The following is a 27,597-nucleotide window of genomic DNA, read 5'->3' on the forward strand; positions in this document are numbered from 1 at the left end:
GGGTTCTGTGGTTTGCAAAAGAGGCATTGAATGGCAATAATGTTCGGTCTATAGTCTACTTTCAATATGCATTTACATCCTGGGAGGATCCTCCCAACACCCTTTATTTGGTGCTCCCTTCTCTATCTGAGCTGCCTTTTCCCCTAGCATGTGCGGCTGGCCTCAAAGTCATGGAATGAACCTCCTGGTACTTATCTTGGCTATTCTTGGGTGTTAGTCTCCTATTTTATTACTTTATGTTCCCCAGATGAATGCAATCTTTCTATGTCTGTCCCTCTCTGACTCATTTCGCTTAGCATGATACTTTCCATGTAGTACCACTGGTATGTGGAACTACATGACTTCATCATTTCTAACAGCTACATAGTACTCCATTGTGTAGCTGTACCAAAGTTTTTTTAACCAGTCATCTGTTCTCGGGGCTGGGCTGATTTATAGTTCTTGATTTTTGTAAAAAATGACTTGTTTCAGGGCTGGAGCGATAGCACAACAGGTAGGACATTTGCCTTGCACATGCCATATGGTCTTGCGAGCACTGCCAGGAGTAATTCCTGAGTGCAGAGCCAGGAGTAACCCCTGTGCATTGCGAGGTGTGACCCAAAAAGAAAAAAAAAAGACTTGTTTTAATCATGCAGAAAAGATCAGGAGAGAGATCTTACTGGGATTAAGGCTCTAAATCCAAATTCCTTTTCCCAGGGCCCCCAGGGCCCCCAGTATTCTCTCTCTCTCTCTCTCTCTCTCTCTCTCTCTCTCTCTCTCTCTCTCTCTCTCTCCTCCCCTGTTCCCGGTAGAATCTTGGAATTCAGCCCCATAAACACAGAAGGTGGAAAGGTGGAAGAAAAAGTGCAGAGTAAACTTAAATGTTGGGGTTGGGGATATCTCAGCAGCTACTAAAGGAATGCCTTGTAAATTGGAGATTCTGAGTTCTTTTCCTAGCACCACCATGTGTGCTGAGTTGGGGTCTGGGGTAGGGCGGGGAGTCCCCGCAAGCACTGAGCCCAGATTATGAGCACAGCAACCAGATAAACCATCCTCAATGTTGCAACATCAACGAAAGGGAGGGAAGGGGTAGAATACTTTTGAACTACATTTCCCATAAAGCTATGGGGTTGGTCACTGTAATCTGGCCTGATTGTTTTAGGACGAGACCCCAGAGCCTTCAGGAAAACGTGGTTTTAGGAAGACCCTTGACTCCAATCCCCCAGACTGTAGGTATCTAGCCAGGAGCCGGGGTTCCCGGGCTCTTGGCTAGATACCTACAGGGGATCTAGGGGGGAAGTTGAGGGTCAAAAAACTAGTTTCTTGCTCTGAAAATCAGAGAAAACAAAGGACATCCCATTGGATGATAGTAAAGTTCCAGTCGGAAAAGGCACACGCCTCTGTGACGTCAGGGAGGAGGGCGGGACCACTCTTTGTTTAAGTCCAATCAGACTCAGAGCTGGGCTTTTGGGCGGGGTTAAGAAAACCTAGAGGTTATCTTTTGGGAATACGGGTGCCTCACATGGGAAATTGGGATGGAGGTCGTGGGAGTGCCTTTGTAGAAAAAGGCGATCTGTGACTCTGACCGCAGTCAGAAATTCTCGAAAGCTCGCCACTAACCTCGCCCTCGCTGCAACAAACCCCTAACTGTAGTCGTGGGCCGTGGAAGAAGGACGCGCCGCGGGCCAGACTTCGCAGGTTCTGAGACGCGGGATTCGGCTCTTCAGCGACCCCTAGTGTTGGAGTCGGGAATCAAGGTCCTGTAATCGCAACTGGGCGCGTGCGCTAGGACTTCCTAACAAGAAGGGGTGCGCCCTGAAAGTCGGGGTCGTCTGGTTTGGGGGAAGGTTTGTCCTCTCTCCGTTGAGTCTTCACGTCCTCTCGGATTACGGGGAGAGGACGGACGTCCTCAAGTCTTCTCGGACGGCGCGCGCTGGCCATAATGGCACCGCGGCTGCCCCTCCTGGTCGCAGTCCTGGCCATCTGCCTGCTTCCTGCCAGGGGCTGTGTCTTATGTGATCCAAAGGTGAAGAAAGAGCTGGACAATTTAAGGACAGCTTACCTGCCTGATCACCTGGACCAGCAGCATCACGAAAGCTTTATGTTAAGGGTAAAGCAGGCTGTGAAGGAATTCAACGATCTGGAGATTGACGAGAATTCCTTTATGGGGGTCATTGGTGAGGGCAGCGCCAACTCCTGGGCCCGGGGATTTCGGGAGGATATTGAGTGCAGGGAAGACACTACTAGAGGTCTCCTGGATCCTACAGTAGAGAAAATTGGGGTGCATATTCAGGGGTTTTCCATGTTCCCCTATTCCTTAGTAATTTTATCTTCTTTGTTTTCTTTGGGGGGGTGGCATACCCAGCGGTGATAGGGCTATTTCTGTCTGTGGCCTTAGTAATTACTCATGGTGCCCTCAAACCCGGGTCGGCCAGGTGCATGGCGAACACCCTACCACTCTGGTCACAGCTCATAATTTTAATGCGATAAAACTACAACTCCCAGAAGGCAACAAGCAGGAAATCCCTTAACCAGACCTAGCCTTGCCCAGTGGCCCAATGGGTATTGTAGTTTCTAAGACTAGGCGAGCCGATGAAGCAGGTACACTGGAATCTGGGTTTCCATCTCCCTCTACAGACCAGCATACACTGGAAAAGGTGTCCTGGAGTTTGATCAAGGATATTAAACGCATGACGGAAAGTGCAGTAAAAGGTACAAATGCACGAAGGAGTCCAGGATCCCCCAGGATCCCCCAGGTGGCTGTCACTGGTGCTGTGCTGATAGCGGCTGCCTCACAGCCCCTAGATTCTAATTCCATTTCTGCTATTCAGTCGCCATTAGTGTGATTCTGCAGCTTCCTTGTGAAAACTCTAGCGAAGCCTTCGTATCAGTGGCTGCATTGTGCTTTGTGGTCACTCCATTTCCCTGTCCTTCCCTCAGAAGGCACAAAAGGGCAATACCAGCAGACTTTCCCTATTCTCTTTCCTGGTCAGCTAGGGTGGGGGTTGGTCACCCCACTCCACCCCCCAAGCATCCTGCTTCTCCCCAGGTGAGCTATTTGTGAAAGAGTTCTTCTGGATGTTGAAGATACAGAAAGATATCTATGCACGACACATGGCTCGGTTCCAAAAAGAGGGTAAGGGGAGATGAGAGTCCCTAACCCCAGACCCCTCTTTTCAGCTGTCTGACATCTGATTTGTTGGTCAGATGGCCCCCAGTTCCTTGTTGCAGTGCCTGGTCTGGTTCCTCCATCTCTTCCACCCCTCCTTCCTCAGACCCACAGACATCCAGATCCTTCTCCTCTCAGACCCCAGAACCTCTTTTGTCTGCCCGCTGCCCTCCCCAAACCCCCACTTCTTTTGCCTCCTTTGTCTTAGAGATCTGATGCTCAGATTCTTATTTCTTTCTCCCGAGGCAGTTTTTTGTCCCAACAAATGTGGTGAGTCGGGATTTCGGAAGCTGGCCTTCGGTCCCTCATTCCTCTCCCACGGATGTCCCGTCTTTCTTCTCCCCCATTGGGGTCTCGGTATCTTCATTCTCGGCGTCTGAGGAACTCCTCGACTCCAAATGTCCTTCCTCACCTGACTTACTGGGGAGCGGGTAACCTTTCCCAAGGCTGGGAGACCGAGCCCCCCACCCCCCCGCAGGGCTGCGCTCTAACCACGCCCCCATATCTACCCCGCCCCTGGCCACGCCCCACCCCGGGCCCCGCCCTCTGCCGGTCGCCTCTTCTCTTCAGGGGCGAATACACAGGCTGGACCCTGCCCCTTCAGGTACCATGCTGCAGACTCTGATCTGGTGTCAGACCTGCGAGAAGCAGGTTCATTCTTGTCACAAGTCCGTCTTCTGCGGGGGTGAGAGAGAGGGCTGGGCGCCAGGGGGCGGAACCAGACGGAGACAGTAGTGAGGAAAAGGCGGGTGGGGGGCAGTGCTGGAGGGACGTGGTGCTAGAGGAGTGGGAGCGGGGACTGGGGGTGGGGGAGGAGGGAGAATTAGGAAGCCGAGGGAGGACTCCTGCAAGGCCCGGGAAGAAGCGTCTCAGTTATTCCCCATCCCCAGAACGCCTCGTCAAGGTCCATCGTTTGGAAGACCTGGTCCTCAATTGCGAGCTCAGCTGGCATCAAGCTGCTGAAGGCCTGACCAAGTACAGCTTTTATAGGGTGCGGACCTTCAGCTATTCTAACCCCTGAACTCCAAGTGAAGTAGGCCTGCGTGAGGCCCCTGGCCCCTGTGTGCAGAGACTGCCCCTACAACCCCCCATCACCTACCAGGCAGGGCTGCTACCAACGACCCCCCTTTCTGGGACCTCCTTCCCTGACCACCCTGGACTCCCAGTCTCTCCCTCCTGAGGTCCCTTGATTTTCTCATCCCTGTACTCCCCCACCCCCTGAATTCCCCAGGCCTCTGTCACCCCTTGAGCTTGGGTCTAGGTCTGGAAGAACAATACTGAGAGTTTGGTGTCCGAGGGAAAAGAGCCCACCCTTTCCAAGCCCAGGGTGGGTCCAGAAGATGAAGGGAAATACCGCTGCGTGCTCGGCTCCGTGCAAAAAACCCCAGCCACGATCCTCAGTTTCACTGTCAAAGGTCAGTGCAGGGCAGCGGGGAGAAGTCCGGGATTCCAGATTCTGGGAACTCTGAGGGATCCAACTGGAGATCAGCCCCGGGGCGTGGCTTGTGGGCGTGGCTCTCAGGCCGGGGTGTGGCCACGTGCTCGGGGCGGGGCCTCACGCTCCTGCTTCTGAGCGGAGGGAGAACAGGGAAGTCCCTTCCGGATGTATTTCAGCTTCTCACCACTGGAAGCCTGATTCTCTTAGACCCCCCCCCCCAAGGCAGACTGGGGTGCAGAGAGGGACCTTGGTGCCCTCTCAGGACGGCTCCCTGTCCCCATCAGTGTTGCCCGAAAGACTTGAAGAGGAAACACTGCCAACCAGCGCAGATAACCTCACTGTCGCCCACTTCCACGATGCCACCAAGACCAAACACCCACCTAACAGCACTGACTCCGACGTGGAGTGGACCCAAAAAATCGATGCAAAACTCTCGGAGCCAGAGCCGGCGCGGGAGAAGCTGCGGAGGCAATTGATATTGACGTTGATCTGGGCCTCCGTGGCGCTTATCCTCGGCCTTGCCACCGCGTGAGCCGCCCGCTGAAGAAGGCAGGGCTTGGAGAGAAGGGGCTATCTGCCACTGAAGTGGAGGGGTGTGGGAGCCTCGGCACTCCGCGGCTGGCCTTCCTTGGGGGGTGTGACTTAGAAAAAGGGGGAGGGAGCAGTTCTCACTGAAGTCCAGTTGAATAATTGCTAGATCAAATAGAAGGGAGGCCGGGAAGGGGTGCTGTTCACTCCCTGGCACCTCATCTAGTCCCTTCTTTGCATCCACTCCCTACCCTGCCCCCAGGGTACTTTGCTCTCGCTCTAAGGAGTTGATTGAGAGCATAAAATCCAAATACGGAGATGGAACTACTCAACAGGACAAGGCTCTAATGAAAAATACCCAGGAAGATCTGGAGCAGACACATGGATCAGAGGACGAGGAAAATCAGGCAGAGGCTGAGGACAAGGCCAGGGACACTGACACCGGAAGTGAGAAAACAGACAAAGAGTAAAGGAGGAAAAAAGATGCAGGAATAAAGAGATATCTGATAATGACTGTTACACTGATCCTCATTTGGTTTCTCAGAGAAGTCTAGAGGTGGGGTCTGGCCCGCCCCCCAGGATCTGGAAAGGAGGACCCCACTGACCTCTGTGTAATTCCAGAACCCAGGCAGCGCAGGGCAGGGCCAGGACTCCCCAGGTCTCCACCCCTAGGCCTGCTCCCCGCACAGGACGCCCCCTCCCCGCTCTTCCTGCCCGATTTCCTCTCGCCTTTTCCTGTCCCCCACCCAGTGCTGAGAGCTGGGGCACAGGCACAAGCTGAACTGGAGCAGAGGGGCCAGGAATCAAGCCAGGCCCACGGAGCCAGGCCCCCGGGAGCTGCCGGCACCCCAAGCAGGGTAAGAAGGGAGCCCAGCCCCTTTCACCCTCAAGCCTGGCCACATCACCTCCCAGCACTCCCCGGGGTCTAGGCTCTCATCCTCACCTCCACCCCGAAGGCTGAAGGTCAGAGCCTGAGTCCTAACCCCACCCTCCCCAACCCCCCATTCCCCAGGACTCGGGGTCCTGAGTCCCCTTGGCCCCCAGCTCCACCACTCAGGATTTCAGGACTGGGGGGTCTTCCCCACCCATCCTTAGGGCCATGCTATCTGGTGAGCGGAAGGAGGGCGGGAGCCCCCGCTTCGGGAAGCTTCATCTCCCCGTGGGCCTGTGGATCAATTCTCCCAGGAAGCAGCTGGCCAAGTTGGGGCGGCGCTGGCCCAGCGCTGCCTCTGTCAAGTGAGTAACCATCCACCCTCCCCATCCCCTCCCAGGCTGGGCAGTGACCCCCCATCCCTTTTCTGGGAAGCGCCAGAGACTCCCAGAAACCTTGTCCTGTCTTGAAAGTTCAAAGGAGCTGGCAGGCAGGCAGGCAGGAGGGAACACTGGCCCCAGGAATCCAGTGCCCCGTGGGAGAAATGGCCAGCCGGATGGACACAGGGCTGGAGACAGATGCAGCAGGCCTTGATTCACTTTCCTTCCTCCTCTCCCTGACCACCTCTCTGGATTTCCTTATGCGGGCTTTGCTTTGATAGTTACTTAGGCATGGATGCGTTTGATTTCTGGAACTTATCAGACCACTCTTTCTCTCTTTCTTTGCCTCGGGCCTCTGCCCACTCCTTTATCTTCACTCACCCCACATCTGGGGCCCATGTTCCCTCTTGTTTTCTTCTCTGGGTCTCTCTGGCCCTCTTCCTCGGGGTCTTTGCCCGACCTCCTTCTTATCTCCCTCCCTCCCCCCCACTTTGTCTTTCCTGGATCCCTCTCCGCGGTCTCTGCGCCCCGCGGCCTCCCAGGTCTTCATCTTCCGACACGGGGAGCCGCAGCAGTGAGCCGCTGCCCCCGCCGCCGCCGCACGTGGAGCTGCGGCGAGTGGGCGCGGTCAAGGCGGCCGGGGGAGCGTCGGGAAGCCGGGCCAAGCGCATCTCGCAGCTTTTTCGGGGCTCGGGCACCGGCACCGCGGGGTCCGGCGGCGCGGGGGGCCCAGGGACCCCGGGAGGCGCGCAGCGCTGGGCCAGCGAGAAGAAACTGCCGGAGCTGGCGGCAGGCGTGGCCCCCGAGCCCCCCATAGCCTCCCGCGCCACGGCACCCCCGGGGGTCCTCAAGATCTTCGGGGCCGGCCTGGCGTCGGGTGCCAACTACAAGAGCGTGTTGGCCACGGCGCGCTCCACAGCGCGTGAGCTGGTGGCCGAGGCGCTGGAACGCTACGGGCTGGCCGGCAGCCCCGGAGGCGGCCCGGGAGAGAGCAGCTGCGTGGACGCCTTCGCGCTGTGCGACGCGCTGGGCCGGCCCGCTGCGGGCGGCATGGGCAGCGGCGAGTGGCGGGCGGAGCACCTGCGCGTGCTGGGCGACTTGGAGCGCCCACTGCTGGTGCAGGAGCTGTGGCGGGCGCGGCCTGGCTGGGCGCGGCGTTTCGAGCTGCGCGGCCGCGAGGAGGCGCGGCGCCTGGAGCAGGAAGCCTTTGGGGCGGCGGACAGCGATGGTGAGTAAAGTCCCGGGCATCTGGCGGATGGGGGAACCGGGCAGTAAAGGGGCGTGGCCAGATGGAGGGCGTGGCCTGGCTTGAGGGTGGGCCAATAAGACGAACACCGCGGGCGGGGCCGGTGGGGGCGTGGCTGCAGCGTGTGGGTGGGGTCAATGAGACGAACACCCGTGGGGCGGGGCCCGTGGATGGACGAGGCATGGGCGTGACTAGGGCTTGGGCGGAGTTAGTGAAGGACAGGCTGATGCTTGGGCGGGGCCAATGGGAGGGAAGGAATTGGGGTGAGACGAGGGCCGAGGCAGGCCATTGGGGTGAGCGGGCTAAAGAGGAGACTGGTCAGGACCACCTGGACACATGGGAGAAGCTCGATGGCGCGGGCGGTGTCTGTGATGTTGGGGCGGGACTTGAGGAAAAGTAAACCCTACTGGAAGAGTTGGCTAGTCTGAGGCTTGATGGAGGAGCGGGCGGGTACCTGTGGTTTGAGCTTTGAAAGGAATGATCCGTGGGAACAAGGTCATGGATTGCTAGACCAGAGTTTAAGAATGGGCGGAGCCTCATTAAGGGGACTGTGAAGCGGGATAGGGGCTTGAGGGTGGCGCCTGGAATCAAAGTCCAGGCTACCAGAGTTCTTTACCGGCGATGTTCAGGGGTTACACCTGGTTCTGCACTCAGGAATTACTCCTGGTGGTCCTCGGGGGACCATATGGGATGCCAGCGATTGAACCCTGGGTCATCCTCGTGCAGAGCAAACGCACTCCCTGCTGTACTATCGCCCTAGCCCCCTTACCAGGGGTCTTTGGGAAGCTCTCCATCCTCCCCAACGCTTCAGAACAGCAGCTGATTCTAATGGCGAAATAGGAGTGGGACAAGCTTAGCAGAGGATGGACTGGAGAGGGGAGCCCCTGAATCATTGAGGACAAAGGATGCCTTAGGGCCTCCAGCTGATTTTCTATGACCGAGTCTTGTGGGCTCTGAACTCAGGCTTGGGTTCTGATCCTCCTATGTGAAGATTCAGTAAAATGATTTACATATAGGGGGTTAGCACAGGACTCAGCATTGATATGTAACGATTAAAAAAACTGCAATTATAAGTTATTGTTGGGGGCCGGAGTGATAGTACAGCGGGTAGGGCATTTGTCTTGCACGTGGCTGACGGCTGATTCAGTTTTGATCCCTGGCATCCCATATGGTCCCCCAAGCACCGCCAGGAGTAACTCCTGAGTGCAGAGACAGGAGTAACCCCTGAGCATCGCCGGATGTGACTCCCCCAAAAAAGAAAAAAAGTAATTGTTGGATGCATTTTTTTTTCTCTTCAAGAAAAGCATTCATTTGGGTGCCAACTTTGGGTATCATATTATGTAGGACTCTGGGGGGGGTGTACAGCGAGGACATTGGAAATAAAGTTCCCTTCTTCCTGGATTTCACAGCCGAGTTCATTCATCCAACTCATTAGGCACACACTACTACATCCCAGGGCTTTGCTGGGTCCAGGCAAGGCCAGGGTGCCCATAATGGTGGAATGAAGGTGGAGGTGGTTTCTGTTTGCCTGAGGGCAGGTTCTTCTCTGTAGACTGAAAAAAACGCTAGAACATCTCCCAATACATACCATGCTTCAAATAATAGCTCAAAGAATAAATGAGTTTCTTGGGGCCAGAGTGATTTAGTACAGTATAGTATGCTTGCCTTGCACATGGCCAACTAGGATTCAGTCCCCAGCACTACATATAGTCCGACGAGCCGGCCAGGAGTGATCCCTGAACAGGAGTGACCCCTGAACGCAGAGCCAGGAGTAAGCCCTGAGCACACCTACGGGTGTGGCTCAAAAATAGAAATAAATAAATAAATAAGTAATCAGTCTCTCCAATCAGCCAGGCTTCTCGCCGCTTTCTTTCCCCATAGGCACGGGCGCCCCCTCGTGGCGGCCACAGAAGAATCGCTCCCGGGCGGCGTCTGGTGGGGCTGCACTGGCCAGTCCTGGCCAGGGGTCGGGATCCGGGGCCCCCGCCGGATCTGGAGGCAAGGAGCGCTCGGAAAATTTGTCCCTGAGGCGTAGCGTCTCGGAGCTCAGCTTGCAGGGCCGGAGACGGCGACAGCAGGAGCGCAGACAGCAGGCTCTTAGCATGGCCCCTGGGGCAGCCGACGCTCAGATAGTCCCGGTGGACCCCAACGATTTTGACCAGCTGACCCAGTGCCTCATCCAGGCGCCCAACAACCGCCCATACTTCCTGCTGCTTCAGGGTTACCAGGATGCCCAGGTAAGTGGAGGCGCTGTGCCCTTCCACGGGTGGAGAGTATGGAAATATTCTCCCAGAATCCTGAAGGTGAACGTGAGAAAGGGCTTAGAGAGATAGTCCACGGCTGGCTGGGGTTCGATCCCTGGCACCCTTTGTGGCCCCTTAGCACTGCCAGCAGTGAGTGAGAACTCAGTGAGTTCCTGAGTGCAGAACCAGGTGTTAATGCTTGAGTGTGGTCCCCCAAAAAAGTATGAGGAGGGCTGAGAACACAAGGTGGCACTGACAGGCAGGCAAGAAAGGAGAGATGATGGTAGAAGTTTGATTTGCCCTGAAATCTTGTTCTGGGTCAGTCTAAATACTCTTGGAATATGCAATGCATATTTTATTTCATTTTTTATATTTTAAATTTGATTTTGGGATTTGGGGGGCACACCTGGCGTTGCTCAGGAATCATTCCTAGTGTGACTCAGGGAACTATATGGGGTGCCAGGAACCAAGCTCAGGTCATCCCCCTGAAAAGCACGTACCCTATCTGCTGTACTATCACTCTGATCCAGTATTTGAATGGGCTAATCCATTTTAAAAATACAAACCAGTGTTTATTTCATTTTAGGGCCCCTTTCTGTGCAGTGCTCGGCAGACCACACATGTCTATGGTGCTGAGGCTGAAACCTGGGTCTCAGCTCTTGGATCTATAATTTTGGTTCTACTCAATCCATTTTGAAAGCCATTCCTTAATCCATGATTTTGGGGGGAAAAGGCCACACCTGGCTGTGCTCAGGGTTTACTCAGGGATCACTTTTTTTTTTTGCTTTTCGGGTCATACCCAGCAATGCTCAGGGGTTACTCCTGGCTCTGCACTCAGGAATTACTCCTGACGGTGCTGGGGGACCATATGGGATGCCGGGGATTGAACCCAGGTTGGCTGCATGCAAGGCAAACGCTCTACCCATGTACTATTGCTTCAACCCAAGGATGACTCTTAGTGGGGCTCTGAGGACCAAACCCAGGTAGGCTGCATACAAGGCAAGTGTCCCAATCTTTTTTTCCCCCTTTTTGGACCACACCCAATGATGCTCTGAGGTTACTCCTGGCTCTGTGCTCAGGTATTCCTCCTGGCAGTGCTCAGAGAATCATATGGAATGCCAGGCATCAAACTCTGGTTGACCATATGCAAGGCAAACGCCCTCCCTGCTCCAGCCCTTCAGGGCTACTCTTGACTCTGTGCTTAAGAGTCTCTTTTGAGAATCAAATCCAGGTTGGTTGCATGCAACACAAGCACTTTAACTCCTGTACAATCTCTGCAGCCCAGAAACTACCGTTTTACTTGTGGTTATCTTGAGGGTGCCAGTCCAGCAGGCAGAAGCCAGGATCCTTGGGCAAGTAAGTGAGGGTGGAGCCGGGGGCAGCTTCACATGACTGTTAGAGCTGGAGCCTGTCAGAGGTGGCTGTGAATAGGGGTAAGAGGTGGATACTACTCAAAGAAGGGGCTACAGAGCTAGTACAGAGGTTCAGTCACTACCTCCTAGTTTGATCCTTGGTACTGCATAGGGTCGCGCTGCCAGCAGTGATTTCTGAACACAGAGCCAGAACTAAGTCCCAAGCATTGTCAGGCATGGTGCAAAAATTCAACCCTCCCTAGCCATCCCCCCCAAAATTATTCTTCCCTTTGGGGCAAGGGATAGGGTGAATTCATTGTAAGAACTGGTTTGAATGTAACAGCTCATTCTCTCAGCCAGTAGCAAACAGAAATGCCTGTCTGGTCTTATACGAGGGATCTATTCTGGAAGAGAAGAGTCCAGCAGGAGAAGTGGGGTTCAAGTGAAAATCCATAAGAAAGTGGATGCATTAGGAACCAGAGTAATAGTACAGTGGGTAGGGTGCTTGTGTTGCCATACTGGGTTTGATCCCTAGCACACCACATGGTCCCCAGAGCACCACCGGGTATGATCCCTGAGCACATACCCAGGAGTAAAGCCCTGAACACTGCAGGTGTGGTTCAACTAAAACAAAATAAGACAAAACAAAAAGTGGTTGTATTGGCAGTGCCCATTCCTAAGGAACATGGAGAAAGGAAGTTAGTGATGGAAAGGAACTTTCTTGCAATCATGTGTTCATGGGGGCCTGTAGCCTGAAAGTTGATTGCAGGTATTTAGAGTTCATTGTCAGTGCAACCCTTATTGGATTAGGACAGCGGGTTGGGTTGCTCACTATAGAAAGAGGCTTCTTGGAACTGGGACCGTCCTATTTTTTCAAAGAGGGACAGAGAAGGGCTGAAGTGATAGTACAGCGGTAGGGTGTTTGCCTTGCACACAGCCGACCCGGGTTCTATTCTCAGCATCCCATATGTTCCCCGAACACCACCAGGAGTAATTCCTGAGTGCATGAGCCAGGAGTAACCCCTGTGCATCGCTGGATTTGTTTGACTCAAAAAGCAAAAAAGAAAGAAAGAAAAAAAGAAAGGAAGGAAGGAAGGAAAGAGATAAAGAAGGAAGAAAAGAAAGAAAGAAAACAAAGAGGGACAGAAAACCTGAGATTCCACTTCTAGGGGTTTCCAGGCTGGAAAGGTCAATGGACCGAATCCATGGTAGGAAGGCATTAAAAATGGCCATTCAGGGAGCTTCTGGAAAGATAGTAGAGCAGGTAGGGCACTTGTCTTGTTCTAGGACAATCTGGATTCAGTCTCCAGCACCCAATATGGTCCTCCGATTCTCCAGGAGTGATCCCTGAATGCTGAGCCAGGAGTAAGCCCTGAGCACCATTGGGTGTGACCTAAACCTCAGAACGAAAGGAAAAGAGAAAGGAGAGACTGGAGCAGTAGTACAGAGAGTAGCCTGCTTTAGCCCCTCAGGGCTACTCTTAACTCTGAACTTGGGAGTCTCTCCCAGGAACCAAATTAAGATTTGTCTTGGATGAATGCAAGACAACTTTTGCCTTCCAAGAGACTGACCCGGGTTCAATCCCTGGCATTCCATAGGGTCCCTTGAGTGGAGTAACTCATGAGCATCACCAGGTGTGACCCCAAAAACACAGAGAGAGAGAGAGAGAGAGAGAGAGAGAGGGAGGAAGGGAGGAAGGGTCCTTTCATGAAATAATGGGAGGGGCTAGGAGTATGGCTCAGACACAAAGAACTTGCCTTGCGTGCATGAGACCTGGGTTCAAATTTTGGCTCCACCACTATCCCCGCAAATTATGAGAGTTGAGTATAGTAAGAGATTTATAGATATTAGGATGACTGTTAAGAAGAGGGTCAAACTAAGCTCTCCCTTTTCTGTTTTTTTTTAATGGGATGTTGGGGATGGAACCCCGGTTGCCTCCCCACTGTACTACGGCTCCAGTCCCCTTTCTTTTTTTGCTCTGTGGTACTGGACATGGAACCCAGGGCCTCCTGCATGCCAGGGGTGGGCTTTATCACTGAACCACATCCCCTGCTGCTATTTCCATTTGTATGTGTATGGGGAGGGCTTTTGGGTCACACCTAATGCTTATCAGGGGCTATTCCTGGCTCTGTGCTCAGCAGTGACCCCTGGCGATGCTCTCAGGAACCATACACAGGTGGCTCTGAGGACTCAAACTGGGGTTGGTGAGAAGCCAGAGCAAGGCAGTGCCTTAACCCCTGTACCATCTCTCCAGCCCTTGATTTTTTTGCTTTTTGGGTCATATCTGGCAATGGACAGGGGTTACTCCTTGCTGTGCACTCAGGAATTACTCCTGGCAGTGCTTGGGGGACCTTATGAGATACCAGGGATCCAACCTGTATTGGCCTTACGCAAATGCTTCCCCCTTTGCTATTGCTTTGGCCTCCGCTTTTCCATTTTTAAACAACAGAACAGAATGGGTATGGGAGAATCCTTTTCAGGAAGGGGCTGGTGTATGAGACGGGATATCGCCTTAGAAGTGGGTGACCAGGGCTGGAGCGATAGTACAATGGGTAGGGCATTTGCCTTGCACAGGGCCAATCTGTGTTCAATTCCCAGCAACCCATATGGTCCCCTGAGCACCGCCAGGAATAATTCCTGAGTGCAGAGCCAAGAATAACCTCTGTACATCACCAGGTTTGACCCAAAAAGCAAAAAAAAAAAAAAAAAAAGGGGGGGGTTATCCTTGAGAACAATGAGATGGGTTCCTGGAAGAGCTTAGCCCACTCTGAAATCTCCTTGGAGATATCTTTTTTTTTGGGGGGGTATGGTGTTCTCCCTAGCAGTGTTGGAAGCCACCAGGGCAAAATCATGGGGTGCACAACAGGCTGTGCAATGCCGGGGACTGAACCTTGGCCCTCTGCATGCACTCCTGCCCACTACTCTCCCCAGCCTGGGTGAGAATATTGAGAGTATCCATTAGTTTAAGGGAAGATATCTTTGGAATCCTCCATCCTCGGGTTAGGGTTATCAAATTAGGTCTCCTGGGAACTGTGTTCTTCACAGGATGGGGAAACGGAAGAACATTTGATACAAAGTGGGAGGAATCTCTTTCCCATGGTCACTTCACTGCTTTGGGACTATAAAAAGAGTCCAGAGTGGAGAAGATGGGATCTTCTACTGGGAAGCATTCTTACTTTGAGGGAGGGAACTCTTCGCCCTCAAAAAACTGACCTCCCATGCCAAAAAAAGAGGGGGGTTGTCCTTGGGTCAGGAGAGATAGTATAGCAGGTACCCACGTAGACAATACACTTACTTGCCTTGCATGCTGCTGACCCTGGATTCCATCCCCTGTACCCCATATGGTCTTCCAATCCCCATCAGGAGTGATCCCTGAGCGCAGAGTCAGGAGTAAGCCTTGAGCATCACCAGCCTAAAAATTTAAAAAAAAAAAAAAACATAAAAGGGTGTCCTTGTCAGAATCCTGTCTTCGAGCGGGTGTTAAGGGACGGTCCAGCAGTGGAAGTGAGTGGAGCTTCAGGTATTCAGAGAGTCCTCCGGGATCCCACGAGATGTCCTCCGAAGCACTGTTCAGGGAGTCCCAAATTGGTGGGAGCGTTCTGGGGCCGGGTCCCAGATCTTCAGCCGAGCCCTGAGGACCCCCGTCCCTTCCCTGCAGGACTTCGTGGTGTACGTGATGACCAGGGAGCAGCACGTGTTCGGACGCGGAGGGAACCCCTCGGCCCGGGGTGGGTCCCCGGCCCCGTACGTGGACACCTTTCTCAACGCCCCCGACATCCTGCCCCGCCACTGCACCGTGCGGGCAGGGCCTGAGCCCCCGGCCCTGGTGCGCCCGTCCCGGGGCGCGCCGGTCACACACAACGGGTGCCTCCTGTTGCGGGAGGCAGAGCTGCACCCCGGCGACCTCCTAGGGCTGGGCGAGCACTTCCTCTTCATGTACAAGGACCCCCGTGCCGGGGGCTCGGGGCCCGCGCGGCCTCCCTGGCTGCCGGCTCGTCCCGGGGCCGCGCCCCCGGGGCCCGGCTGGGCCTTCTCCTGCCGCCTGTGCGGCCGCGGGCTGCAAGAGCGCGGGGAGGCGCTGGCCGCCTACCTGGACGGCCGCGAGCCGGTGCTGCGCTTCCGACCGCGCGAGGAGGAGGCGCTGCTGGGCGAGATCGTGCGCGCGGCGGCCGCGGGAGCCGGGGACCTGCCGCCGCTGGGGCCCGCCACGCTGCTGGCGCTGTGCGTGCAGCACTCGGCCAGGGAGCTGGAGCTGGGTCACCTGCCACGCCTGCTGGGCCGCTTGGCCCGTCTCATCAAAGAGGCCGTATGGGTGAGACGCCCCAGTGCCATCCAGCACCCCCTCTCCGTCCCAGGGCTTCCCCCGCAACCCTGGGGGCCCCTTTCTGCCCCCAACCCCAGCTTGGTGGTCCTGCTGGGATGAAACTGCATTTCCCAAGGTACCTCGGAGGGTGTTAGGAGGGGAGAGTTCCTGCCCCCAAGAGTGCTGGGAGGAGAGAGCTCCTGCCAAGTGCAAGGGAAGTTTGTACCCGCCAGTGGGGTCTGTAACCGCGATGAAGTCATTCTGGGAGATGGGGCAGCTCCCCGAGGCAGGAGTTGGTGGAGATTTGTGAGAGGTGAGGGGCCTGGAGCTTGGAGGTGTAGTGGGTGAGACTGTTCCTGGAGGTGAAGGAGAACAATGCCATCCCACCTACAGGCGGAGGCACAGTGGGAGAGGTAGGGGAGAGAGGAAGAGGTTTCATTCTGTTGGTTTAAGACATGGTGCAGAGGGCTGGAGTGATAGCACAGCGGGTCGGGCGTTTGCCTTGCACGTGGCCAACCCGGGTTCGATTCCCAGCATCCCATATCCCCGAGCACCGCCAGAAGTAATTCCCAGCATCCCATATCCCCCAGCATCCCCGAGCACCGCCAGGAGTAATTCCTGAGCATCGCCGGATGTAGCCTCCCCCCTCCCCAAAGAAAGCAAAAAATAAAAGACATGATGCAGTTGGGGCCAGAGTGATAGCGCAGCAGGTAGGGCGACCAATGGGGTTTCAATCCCCGAAATCCGGTCTGGTCCCCAAGCACCATCAGGAGTAATTTCTGAGTGAAGAGCCGGGAGCATCGCCAAGTATGACCAAAAAGACAAAGGGGAGGGGAAGACGTAGGGAGATAGAAGGAGCCCCATTTGAACCCAGAAGCAATTCGGAGGGAGATGGGCCACTCCAAAGCACAGGGTTGTGTGTTTTAAAAGGTCAGGAGAGGAGGTCATGCCGAAGCCCAAGGGTTAGAGTCCATTTGTAAAGTGATTTGTGAACTGGAGAGAGACCATCAGGTTCAAGGAGAAAAACCAGTGTGTGGGCCCAAGCCATAGCTCTGTGGGTAGGACACTTGCTCTGAATGCAGCCCACCCCTTCAGCAGGCCAAGTATGCCCCTCTCCCCGGCCAAAAAAAAAAAAATCAGTGTGTTCCTTTATAGCCCTTTCTTCTGAATTCTCCTCATCCTGATTCTGACCTTACTGTCCCACAGGAAAAGATTAAGGAAATTGGAGACCGTCAGCCGGAGAAGTAAGAGCAGTGATGGGGAGAAGGGAGGGCTGCAGGCTCAGGGGCTGCCGGCTGTGTCTTCCTGGCGTGTGTGACTCAGTGCAAGCTTCTCATTCCTGTAAAATGGTCCCTGATGAGACCCAGCCCTTAGGGTCTGATGGGGGAGCTGAGCAGGGATTAAGGTCTCTTTTTCCTTCCTTAGCCACCCTGAGGGGGTCCCGGAGGTGCCCTTGACCCCTGAGGCTGTGTCTGTGGAGCTTCGGCCGCTCATGCTGTGGATGGCCAACACCACGGAGCTGCTGAGCTTTGTACAAGAGAAGGTGCTAGAGATGGAGAAGGAGGCTGACCAGGAGGGTGAGTGCTGGCCCGGGTCCTGGCCCATCCCTGCCCCTAGCATTCACCCCCCCAACCTCCCCCAACCTGAGGACCTGGTGTCTGCCCCTCCAGCCTCGTGTTTCTCCCTCACATCCCCAGGCCTGTCCTCAGATCCACAGCTCTGCAACGACTTGGAATTATGCGATGAGGCCATGGCCCTCCTGGATGAGGTCATCATGTGTACCTTCCAGCAGTCTGTCTACTACCTCACCAAGGTTGGTCTTGCTCTCCCTCACTTCCGGTTTGCTGTGATGCCACTTTCTGTTCCAGGGGCTGCCTCCTTCCCTGATGTCACTTCCGGCTTGGTGCTCTGACGTTGTTTCCCATTTCAGCCCTGTGCTATTATTCTGACAACACTTCTGGTGTGCAGGAGCATCACTTGCTGCGTTTCTGTCTTCTCTTTCTGTCCCAGCACCTCTCGCCTGGGGACAGGATGAGCTCACTGTCTGTTTATTTGGTTGTTCCCACATTCTCCAGCTCATATTTTCTAAGTCCCCACTTTATTTCCTGATAGATGGATATCGAAGCAGTAAAGTGACTCTTGGTGGAGTGAGTACCATGTGAAGGACAGGCAGCCACAGTCACCTTTTATCTGGCCTCATTTCCTGTGGCTCCAAGTTCCTTCCCTTTTCTGATCCACAAACCCTATTCCATGGCCAATCCTGCAGATTCCTTCCACTACGCTTTGATGTTTTTTTGCTTGCTTTGGGGACCACACTTGGTGGTGCTCAGGGCTTACTCCTGGCTCTGTGCTCAGGGATCACTTCTGGTGATGCTGGGGCATTGCACTGCTCAGCCCCGTGCAAAGTAAATGCCTTGCTCTGGACTATCACTTGGGCCCTTCATATTGTTTCCTGGAATTCTCCTGCTTTTCTGACTTTGTGTGTGCCCCACTCCACACAGTTTCATGTTCCTTAAGCAACGTTGATTTGTGACACTCTTTCCTCAAGGCTTCCCTTCCTGTACATCCCTGCCAAATGTGATTTTCTTTCTTTTCTGTCTGTGACCTCATTTCCTGTCACAGTCTGATCTCACTTTCCACTGGCTCAGAGCCATGCCACGCCCACTTCCTCATTCTCCATTATTCTTCTTTCCTTTGGGAATTCTGGATAAATAATTCTTGATCAAAGTGGGTCTGTTCAGTATCCTTTGTCCTCCTTAAGCTGAGAACTACACGTTCCATAAGGCACCAGAGGTAGGTCTGAAAATATTCAAGAAACTTCTAGAAACCTTTTTTTAATTTTTGCACGGAGGCAGAGTTAGGGGGACCAAGCAGAGCTGATCATTGAACTTGGGGCCCCACATGCAGAGTATATGCTTGAGTTCTTTGAGTCATCGTCCTGGTTTGGAAAAGGCTTCTTAAGAACTTGAAGGAGGTGGCTAGAACAATAGTACAGTGGGGAGGGCACTTGCCTGGCATGTGACCAACCCAGGCTCAATCTCTGGCACCCCATATGGTCCCCAGAGCACCATCAGGAGTAATTCCTCAGTGCAGAGCCTGGAATAACCCCTGAGCATCACTGGATGTGGCCCCAAGACCAAAACAAACAAAGAGAACTTGATGTGACCCAGATCTGTTGAATGCTAGAAACCCATCAGGCAGGTCGATATTTGTAGAGGGACACTTAGGACTGATTACACTGAACTACAACTCCCAGGAGGCTTTGTTGTCCTCCTCCCTCTCTTTGTGTTCTACCACCCTGCAGCTTCCAAGGAGTTTGTTGAATGTCTTTCTCTCCTCAGACTCTGTATTCCACGCTGCCTGCTCTCCTGGATAGTAACCCATTCACAGCTGGAGCCGAGCTGCCAGGGCCTGGGGCCGAGCTGGGGGCCATGCCCCCAGGGCTGAGACCCACCCTGGGCGTGTTCCAGGCAGCTCTGGAACTGACCAGTCAGTGTGAGCTGCACCCCGATCTCGTGTCTCAAACTTTCGGCTACCTGTTCTTTTTCTCCAACGCCTCCCTTCTCAACTCTCTGATGGAGCGAGGTGAGGAGCAGATGGGGAGTGGGGCGGGAGGCTGCCTGAGACACCCCACAGGCTCTGGGCTCGCCTTTGGGGGAATCCTGGAGAGTCATGCTCCAGAGCCCTAGCTGAGGGGGAGCTTCCACCTAATTCAGCATATTTCCTTCCCCCGTAGGTCAAGGTCGGCCTTTCTATCAGTGGTCCCGAGCAGTCCAGATCCGAACCAACCTGGACCTGGTGTTGGACTGGCTCCAGGGGGCGGGGCTGGGCGACATTGCCACTGAGTTCTTCCGGAAACTCTCCATGGCTGTGAACCTGCTGTGTGTACCTCGCACTTCCCTGCTCAAGGTGAACTCAACACCCCCTCGCCAGCCTCTGCCCTTGCCCTTGCCATGAAAGCATGGCTGTCACCCACCCCCCACCCCCATCCCAGGTCACAGTGCCATGAGAGGGAGGGGGAACTTCAAAGAAACTGGCAAGTACAGTGGGACTTATTGATCAGAGTTCCAGGGCCTCCTTCCTCAACAGCGTCATTCAGGAAGTCTGGGATAAGACCAAGGATTGTGATCATTGAGGAGAGTACAGCGGGTGAAGCACTTGCCTTGCCTGGGGATAACCTGGGTTTAATAGGGCCCCATAAGCTGATTCTGAAATGACCCCTGAGCACTGAACCAGGAGTAAGTCCTGAGCATACTTGGATGTTTCCCTCAAACCAAACAAAATATCCACTGAAGGGCCAGATAGTACAGTGGGTAGGACACTTGCCTGGCATATGGGCAACTTGGGTTTGTTCCCTAGCTCCCCATATGATCCTCTGAGCCTCACCAGGAATGATTCACAGAGCTCGGGGTGAAAATTCTGTCCACCACCACCGAAATCAAATCTCAGGTCCTTGAACAGAAATTGCGTGCCCATTATGGAATGCTGATTCAGTTGGTTAGGAATTTGGCCCCTTTATTCAGGCAAGGAAGCTGACAGTCAAGTTGTACAGATCAACTTTTTTCTTTTTTTTGGGGGGGGGGGTCATACCCGGTGGTGCACGGGGGTTACTCCTGGCTCATGCACTCAGGAATTACTCTTGGCGGTGCTTGGGGGACCATACGGGATGCTGGGAATCGAACGCAGGTTCGTTTGCAAGGCAAACACGCTACCCACTGTGCTATCGCTCCAGCCCCCAAGGACTGATCAACTTTTACGATGATGCACCTGGCAGTATTCCATGGACTTTAAATCTTGATGTTTTTGAATCGTCATAACAGTACTAGGTACTAGGTAGTTACTGTTCACCGAGGAAATTGAGGTACAGAGACTGCCCAGAATGTAGACAGTTGCTGACTTGTTTCAGCTTGGTGCCAGGCCAGAAACGCAGAAATGCAGAGTCAGGTATATGCCTTCCAATGAGTTGCATCCCTGGTGAGTTGTGTTTAGGGCCTATTTGGCCATTCTCAGGAGTCACTCCCAGAAGACCGCACAGTGTTCCCCCACATGCAAACTGTATGCTCTGGCCCTTTGAGTCAATCCCTCCCTCAAATCTCAGTGTTTGAACTCAGAAGCTTCTGTCTTAACCACAATGATGATTCCACTGGCAGTTAGATTTGATGTAGTCCTTTTATTTGTTTTGGGGACTTGGGGTCACACCCAGCAGTGCTCAGGGGCTATTCTGGCTCTGTGCTCAGGAGTGACCCCTGGCTGGTGTTCTGGGAACCATGTATGTGTTACAGAAGACCAATCCAGGGATCCCACATGAAAAGCATGGCTCCCCCTTTTTGCATTACTTCTCCAGCCCTGGGGTTTGAGACTAAGAATATGCCCTTCCCTGAAATCATTTAAATGATAACCAGAAGGCCTGAGAGATAGTACAGCCTGGAGGACGTTTGCCTTGCACGCTACCCACCCACTTAGATCCTTGGCACCCCAGCATCACCAGGAGTAATCCCTGAGTGCAGTTCCAGAAGTATCCCCTAAGAATCCCCGGGTGTGGCCAAAAAAAGACAAAAAATGACAACCGGAGCATCTAGACACAAACTCCAGCGTCCTCCCACTGATCCGCCCCATCACAGAGGGTTTTCCATTTAGGATTGTTCTGCTGAACTAAACTTCTCAACTCCTCTTGCCACCAGGCTTCATGGAGCAGTCTACGAACTGACCACCCAACACTGACCCCTGCTCAGCTCCACCATATCCTCAGCCACTACCAGCTGGGGCCTGGCCGTGGACCACCCCCAGCCTGGGACCCTCCCACTGCGGAGCGAGATGCTGTCGACACAGGTGAGGAAAATGGTGACAGGGTGTCGGGTCTGTCAGCCTGCACTGATTTCAGAGTCTCAAAAAGAACCGGGGGAAGGTCGGAGCCCGGGGGGCGGAGGGGGGGGGGGGGGCTTCATAATCTGGACTACAACTCCCATGATGACCCCGGGGATGCCAAGAGTCGCGTCAAATGGACCTTGCCCTAGAGGTTGCTGGGAATTGAAGTTTTTTTCTTCCTTTGGGCATGCCGCAGCCTCGGCTTTCCCCGACGCTGCCGCTTCATACCCATTTTCAGAATTTAATTCCGACTTCTTCGGTTCCATAGGGGATATCTTCGAAAGCTTCTCCTCCCACCCACCCCTCATCCTGCCCCTGGGCAGCTCGCGCCTGCGTCTAACGGGTCCAGTAACGGACGACGCTTTGCACCGAGAACTGCGCAGGCTCCGGCGCCTGCTCTGGGATCTTGAGCAGCAGGAACTGCCGGCCAATCACCGCCACGGACCTCCCGTGGCCACGCCTTCTTAAGAGCCAATAGCAAGTGAACGCGCCAACCTTCAAGTTCGTCTCCTGCTCCCTGGGGCTCGCGGGAGCGCTGAGCTTCTTGGGAGTTGTAGTTCTCTCCAGCGTGGACTGCTGGGAGTTTGAGTTTTTGGGTAGCAGAGGCTGGGATGGTGGGTTGCTGGGTTTGGGATTTGAGTGGCGGGAGCAATAAAGGTATCTGGTATTGGCAACGCCTTATTTGTGAAGCTCTAGTGGTTTGATTTTCCGAGGAATAGAGCAGCACAGCTTTTGCCTGGGGCTTTGGGCTCTTGCCCAGTCGGAGAAGGTATTTATAGCTATGGCCTCGGCTTGCCCTCGTGCCTGTAATCCAATCCAGGAGCACTGGGCCCCCCACGCACCCCAGGACAGCTTTGAGCGTGCTTGATGTGCCAAATCTCAGGTCCTCCTTTCTGCCAAGGGGAACCAGTCATCTCTCCCACTGACTGCGGCGTCTCTGCTCTAATCTTTCCCCATCAGGCACAGGAAATCGGTTCCCAGCCCCCATCAAAACCGTTCTGTTCACCGCCAATTTTAAGGAGCACTCTTCGCCATCCTCCCTCAGCTCTGGAAGTCCAGACCCTTCCTCCCTTCCAACACCCGGATCTCAGTTCCCACCCCCCACAACTCCCCCCCCCCCCTCCACACACACACACACACAACCCCCAGCCTCGGACCCGACTCAGGGCTCCAGTTGGAACTTGAATTCAATTTCCCTAAATTCGACTCCCGCTGCTGCGTCAGGGAAAAAGTCAGCGACAGGTGGCACCTGCCGGCAAAGCCGGGACGTGACCACCTGCCGTGGCGGCTCCCGGGAGCCCTGTCCCCACACCTGCTGCAGTCAGTCCGCGGGCTGCGCCCCCGCCGACCCAGCCACCCAGGGACGCGGAGGAGGAGCGAGCCGGGGAGCCCCAATGTCCGCCCCGCCCCAGACCCTCCCAGTTTTGAGCTCCGCCCCTTTTCAGGGTCCCAGGCGCGGCTCGGCCTCCCCGCCCTGGTTTCGCGGGCTCCCAGCACGTCCCAGAAAGGGGGGTCCGAGGCGGGTCCAGGCTGGAAGGGCGGGGCGCGACCTCCAGCCTAGATTCCGGGGCTTGATTAGCCCAGAGCATAGCTACGCTGAGCCCACCATGGTAAGAAGCTCCTGGGAGGGAGGGGTTGGGGGACACCCGCCAGGACTCTTGGCACCTCTTGGTCCCTGTCCCTTCTGCACAGAGCCTGGTGGCTGACACCTCCCCCCAAAGTCTTGTGCTCCCCAGGGCCTGCCAGCTCCCCTTTGCCCTGATGGACGCTGGCTCCTCTGCTTTCAGAGTGACGCCTTCCAGCCGCACAGTCCTGCGCTTTCCAGACCCCAGGTCCTTCCTCTTCCAGCTTTGGAGGTGCTCAACCCGCCTCCCCCAGGGTCAGGAATCAGACCCCACCCACCCACCCTGGAGTCCAGGCCACCGGCCCCTCCCCCCTGAGACCCTGGAGTCCAGGCCCCCAGCTCCTCCTCCCACATGCCCAAGTCTGGGCTCCCAGCTCCTCCTTTTGCCCAAACCCAGCCCTGTAACCCCCTGCCTCTTCCCTTCCATAGTGCCTCGGGCTCTCTCCCTGTTGCATCTACAGGCAGGAGGGCCTGGCGACTTCCGCTCTGACCCTGTCTCCTGGGGGCCCTTCCCTCCAGTCCAGGTCTCCATCCCACCCTCAGCAATGACCCTGGCAGCTTCTTCTCAGCGCTCCCAAATCATTCGCTCCAAGTTTCGATCCGGTGAGAGGCTTCTCTCTGGGCCTATGGGAAGGGGTGCTGGGGGGAATCCCAGGATCCCAGGACTCTGCTAACTCTGGGAGTGTGTGTGTGTGTGTGTGTGTGTGTGTGTGTGTGTGTGTGTGTGTGGCAGGGAGGAGGCGGCTCGGAACACATGGGCCTGAGTGCTGCTTGTTGTTTGCACAAGATCCCTTGGGTATGGGGGTAGCTGTGCTGATGGGTGGTGCACGGGGCCACGGTAACTATGCAGAGGGCTGGGTGTGGTGGGAATGGGCTGAAATGAGCATGCAAAGCCAAGGAGACATGCCGAGTGGGGGTGTCGGGGTGGCCCATGAAAGGTCAGTAAACTGTCAAGTCTTCAAAGAGTGAGAGAGAGCACAGTGAGGAGGGCCTCGCCTTGCACAGAGCTAACCCACGTTCCGTCACAGTACCACTTAGGGTCCCTGCCAACAACGATCCCTGAACACAGTCGGCTGTGGCCTAAAATCTAAAAACAAAATAAAGCCAACGAAGTGTCCAGGGTGGTGTTATAGGTCCCAAGGCAGTGAAGAGGGAGCAAGCAGGCAGAAATGGGGGACCCGTTTCTACATCAGTAGTGGGGGGCAATGGCAATGTGGGTCCGAGCATGCAGACACGGTTGGGTGGGTGCAGATACACAAACAGGGGTGGGGGGCAAGAGGGGAGAAAGGGAAACCGCGTGAGGTCCTTGCTTTGAAATGGGAGGCCAGATCCTAAGTGTACAAATCAGTGTGTTTGTGAGTTGGGCTGGGTGCCCAGCCAGAGTGACGGAAGGACGCCAAGAACCCTGGAGCACAGACGTGAGTCGAGACACTGCTGAGAGCTGGGAAGAACAGGTTGGGGGGCAGCAGGGCGGCCTGGAAGATTGCAGGCATGTGCAAAGTAGGGTGTGTGCAAAGGGACCCAAGGGGCCAAGATGGCGATGGGGCTGGGGGTGGGGTGGGCATGGCCCGGGAAGGGGGCAGGTGGAACTGGGGGCAGGGCTGTGTCCTGGCTGCCTCCTAGCCCCGGAGTTCTCTGGCCCTCAGCTCTGAGCTGGCAGGGAGCAGGGGGGAGGCCCAAGAAAGGGAGCCTCGAGCCGCCCGCCCACTGCCTGCCTGCATGGGTGTGTAAGGGGGCTGGGCATGCGTCCGTTGTGGCCGCCAACAACTGCAGCTCCCAGTGCCTGCCAGGCCCCGCTCCTGGACACTCCCTTCCGTCTTTCTCCTCCTACCTCTCTCCACAGTCCTCCAGCTTCGGATCCACCGTCGGTATCAGGACCCAAGTAAGTGGGGGTGACATGCAGGGGAGGGAATGGTGGTCCCACTGCCTGGGGGTACCCCGGAGAACTAGCAGAAATCCTGGCTTGATTTCCCAGCCTCAGACTTTAGACTACTCCAAATACTGTAATTCCCACCCCTAGGGGGCCTTTTCCTTGCAGGCCAGCCCCGCAGGACGCCCCACCAGCACCTAGAGGAAATGCAGGATATGACTTTCAACTTCTCCCCTTGGCCACCCTGCTTCAGCTGCCACCACTCTTGTTGAAAAAATTTTGATTTTTCTAAATCATTGTCCAAGTCTGGGTTCCTGGGCTGGAGAGATCATGGAAAGTTTAGGCGCTTGCTCTGCATGTGACTCTCCCTGGTTTGGATTCATGTGGCACTGTGTACAGTCCCCTGAGCACTGTCAGGAGTAATCCCTGGGCAGAGTCAGAAACAGTCCCTGAGCACCGCCAGGTGTCACCCCAAACCCATTCTTTCTTTCCTCAAAAAGTCTGGGTCCTGAGCTGGAGCGAGAGTACAATGGGTAGGGTACTTACCTTGCATGCAGCCAACCTGGATTACATCCCCGTATCCCATATGGTTCCCGGTGGTCTCTACACTGCCAGGAACCTAGAACCAGGAGTAAAACCTGAGCACCACTGGATGTGGTCCCCTCCCTAGATTGAATGATCTTGATCCCCAGTTCCACTTTTGGGGTTTTGTTCCAGGGGTGTCAGCCTCCTGCAGTTCAGGGGCTGAGCCCTCCAGGGTTCTGGTTGCACACAGACCTTGATCCTCTCTGCTTGGGGGGTGCTGCTTGCAGAGCTCTCAGTTCCAGACTCGGACCCCTGGATCTCTGCTTCCGGGCCCACTCTGGCCCAGACCCCAGCTGTGCCCTCCGGCCCTGCCCCTTTCCTCTTCAGACCTGGGGTCCCGGGTCCTGAGCCAGAACACTGCCCGTGGAGGTCTCTGAAGAAGGTGAGTCTCAGATCCACTAGGAGTCCAGCCTGGGTTCTCCGGGCAACAGCCCCTGAGGGTGCCCTGCTCACCCCAACTCTGTAGAACAGCTGACACGGATGATGTCACCTGCCTTTTCAGGAGCCTTCCAAGATCTCGACACACTGGCGGGAGCCGGAGCAACAGGGGAACCTGACGTACCATCAGTACATGCCCCCAGAGTCCAGAGAGGGGCCCAGGGCACATCCCCAGGCTGAAAGGTCAGCCCGAGGTCCCCATGGGCCACCTCTATGGGAAGGGGCAAATTCACAGCAGCCAGCTTCTAGGTATGAACCCTATTTTTGTTCTCAAGACTCCTGCCCTGCCTAAATCTCCCTCTCTCAAATCCAGAGTCCAAGGCCAGGGACATCACCCCCCACTCCCAATCTCCAACTCCAGTCCAGGCATATATGGTGCCTCATCCTTATGTACTCAGGGTGCAGCCCCAGGTCCCCCTTTCCTAGACACAGATGCTCATCTCTTGCCTTTGCCAAGAAGCTCATGCCTCTTCTTTTTGGGGTCACACTCAGCGAAGCACAGGGGTTACTCCTGGCTTGGGGGACTATATGGGATGCCGTGGATCGAACCTGGATCAGCCGCATGCAAGGCAAATGCCCTACCCGCTGTACTATCGCTCAGGCCTCTCCTGCCCCTTCTTGAGCCCAGTCTTGGAAGATAGCATTGCTACCTGGGCAGAACTTCTCACTCTGATGCTTCTAACTTATTTTCCCGCTGCTGTGTCCTGCCAGGATGAAGCCTACTCCTCTTAATCCCTCCGCACCTGGAGTCCCCAGCCCCTTGCCCCCGGCACACAAGCTGGAACTTCAGACTCTGAAGTTGGAGGAGCTGACGGTGAGTTTGCAGCGGCTGGCCCCGTCCCACGGTGGCGACTCAGTTTTCGAACCTTAGCTACTGTCTCCTCCCTGGGAGATTCAGGACCCTTTTTGGAGGGTGAGTGTCGGGGGTGCCCCGCATCCCGCCTCTCTCGGTTTTCAAATTCCCTACACCCCAGAGCTCCCGCTGAGCTGGGGAGTCTGTCCAGCACGGCCTCTCCCCGCCCCTCTCCAACCCAGGTCTCAGAGCTCCGGCAGCAGCTGCGCCTGAGGGGCCTCCCGGTGTCAGGAACCAAGTCGATGCTCCTGGAGCGCATGCGCGGCGGCACCCCGTCCCGCGAGCGGCCGAAGTCGCGGCGCGAGGACAGTCCTGCGGGTGGTCCTTGGCCGCGATTCAAGCCCAAGGCCCCTGGAGCCTCCCGGCGGCCGGGCTCGGTGAGGGCGGGGTTATGAAAGTGTGGACAAATGAGGAGACGAGAAAGCGGGACGGGTTGGAGAGTCAAAAAGAGAGTAACCAATGAGGAGAGGGGGCGTGGTTAGGACCCTCGGAGGACGAGCTTAAGGGAAGAGAAGCCAATGAAAGAAGAGGAGGCGGGGCCGGAGGGCGGGATCGAGCGCCGGGGCCAGAAAGAGACCCTCGGGTGCCGCTGCGAGTGGGTGGGGTTGCACCTGGGGGATGCGGTTTATGGATCGTCGCCCGGCTCACGCTTCTAGTGCAAGTCCAGAGCCCCGTCTCAGCCGCCACCTCTTCCACGTGCCACGGAAAACTCAGTGACAACTCCGGTTCCGACTCCAGCGCGGGCTCCAACTCCGCCGTCCGAGCCGACGCTTCCCCCGGCACCGGCTCCGAAGGCCCTGACTCTGGAGGAGGAGCTGCAGGAGGCGATCCGCAGGGCGCAGGTGAGCGAAAG

At 55.5% G+C, this 27,597-nt stretch overlaps 3 protein-coding genes across 5 annotated transcripts in view; all 3 read left to right on the forward strand.

The window, feature by feature from the left end:
• Positions 1-1,679: 1,679 nt before the first annotated feature.
• Positions 1,680-4,959, forward strand: IZUMO1 (izumo sperm-oocyte fusion 1; the record flags this gene model as incomplete). The annotated part of the gene is made up of 8 exons (XM_056135571.1): positions 1,680-2,156; positions 2,617-2,691; positions 3,029-3,115; positions 3,398-3,418; positions 3,753-3,833; positions 4,039-4,139; positions 4,410-4,563; positions 4,871-4,959. Coding segments are annotated over exons 1-8 (843 nt in total), but the record flags the coding sequence as incomplete, so codon positions are not given.
• Positions 4,960-5,777: 818 nt separating this feature from the next.
• RASIP1 (Ras interacting protein 1) lies at positions 5,778-22,065 on the forward strand. 2 transcript variants are annotated; one of them, XM_056136739.1, is made up of 12 exons: positions 5,778-5,971; positions 6,127-6,350; positions 6,908-7,593; positions 9,493-9,848; positions 14,865-15,518; positions 16,716-16,753; positions 16,935-17,086; positions 17,207-17,322; positions 18,851-19,094; positions 19,246-19,418; positions 21,191-21,338; positions 21,643-22,065. In XM_056136739.1, exons 2-12 carry the CDS (start codon positions 6,214-6,216, stop codon positions 21,840-21,842), a joined length of 2,904 nt encoding a protein of 967 aa, XP_055992714.1. In that variant the 5' UTR covers positions 5,778-5,971; positions 6,127-6,213; the 3' UTR covers positions 21,843-22,065. The 2 variants fall into 2 exon arrangements, with proteins under 2 accessions (XP_055992714.1, XP_055992713.1); XM_056136738.1 differs by having other exon boundaries at positions 5,779-5,971; positions 6,210-6,350.
• Positions 22,066-23,519: 1,454 nt separating this feature from the next.
• MAMSTR (MEF2 activating motif and SAP domain containing transcriptional regulator) overlaps positions 23,520-27,597 on the forward strand; it is a 164,281-nt gene continuing 160,203 nt past the window's right edge. For both annotated transcript variants that reach the window (XM_056135869.1, XM_056135868.1), the window contains exons 1-7: positions 23,520-23,601; positions 24,842-24,880; positions 25,681-25,835; positions 25,956-26,140; positions 26,603-26,705; positions 26,927-27,121; positions 27,401-27,586. In XM_056135869.1, coding sequence (XP_055991844.1) covers positions 23,544-23,601; positions 24,842-24,880; positions 25,681-25,835; positions 25,956-26,140; positions 26,603-26,705; positions 26,927-27,121; positions 27,401-27,586 — 921 coding nt within the window. In that variant the 5' untranslated portion in view covers positions 23,520-23,543. The remainder of the gene's footprint in view (positions 23,602-24,841; positions 24,881-25,680; positions 25,836-25,955; positions 26,141-26,602; positions 26,706-26,926; positions 27,122-27,400; positions 27,587-27,597) is intronic.

Source organism: Sorex fumeus, unplaced genomic scaffold (assembly GCF_029834395.1).
Source record: "Sorex fumeus unplaced genomic scaffold, SorFum_2.1 ptg000122l, whole genome shotgun sequence".
Taxonomy (NCBI): Eukaryota; Metazoa; Chordata; class Mammalia; order Eulipotyphla; family Soricidae; genus Sorex; species Sorex fumeus.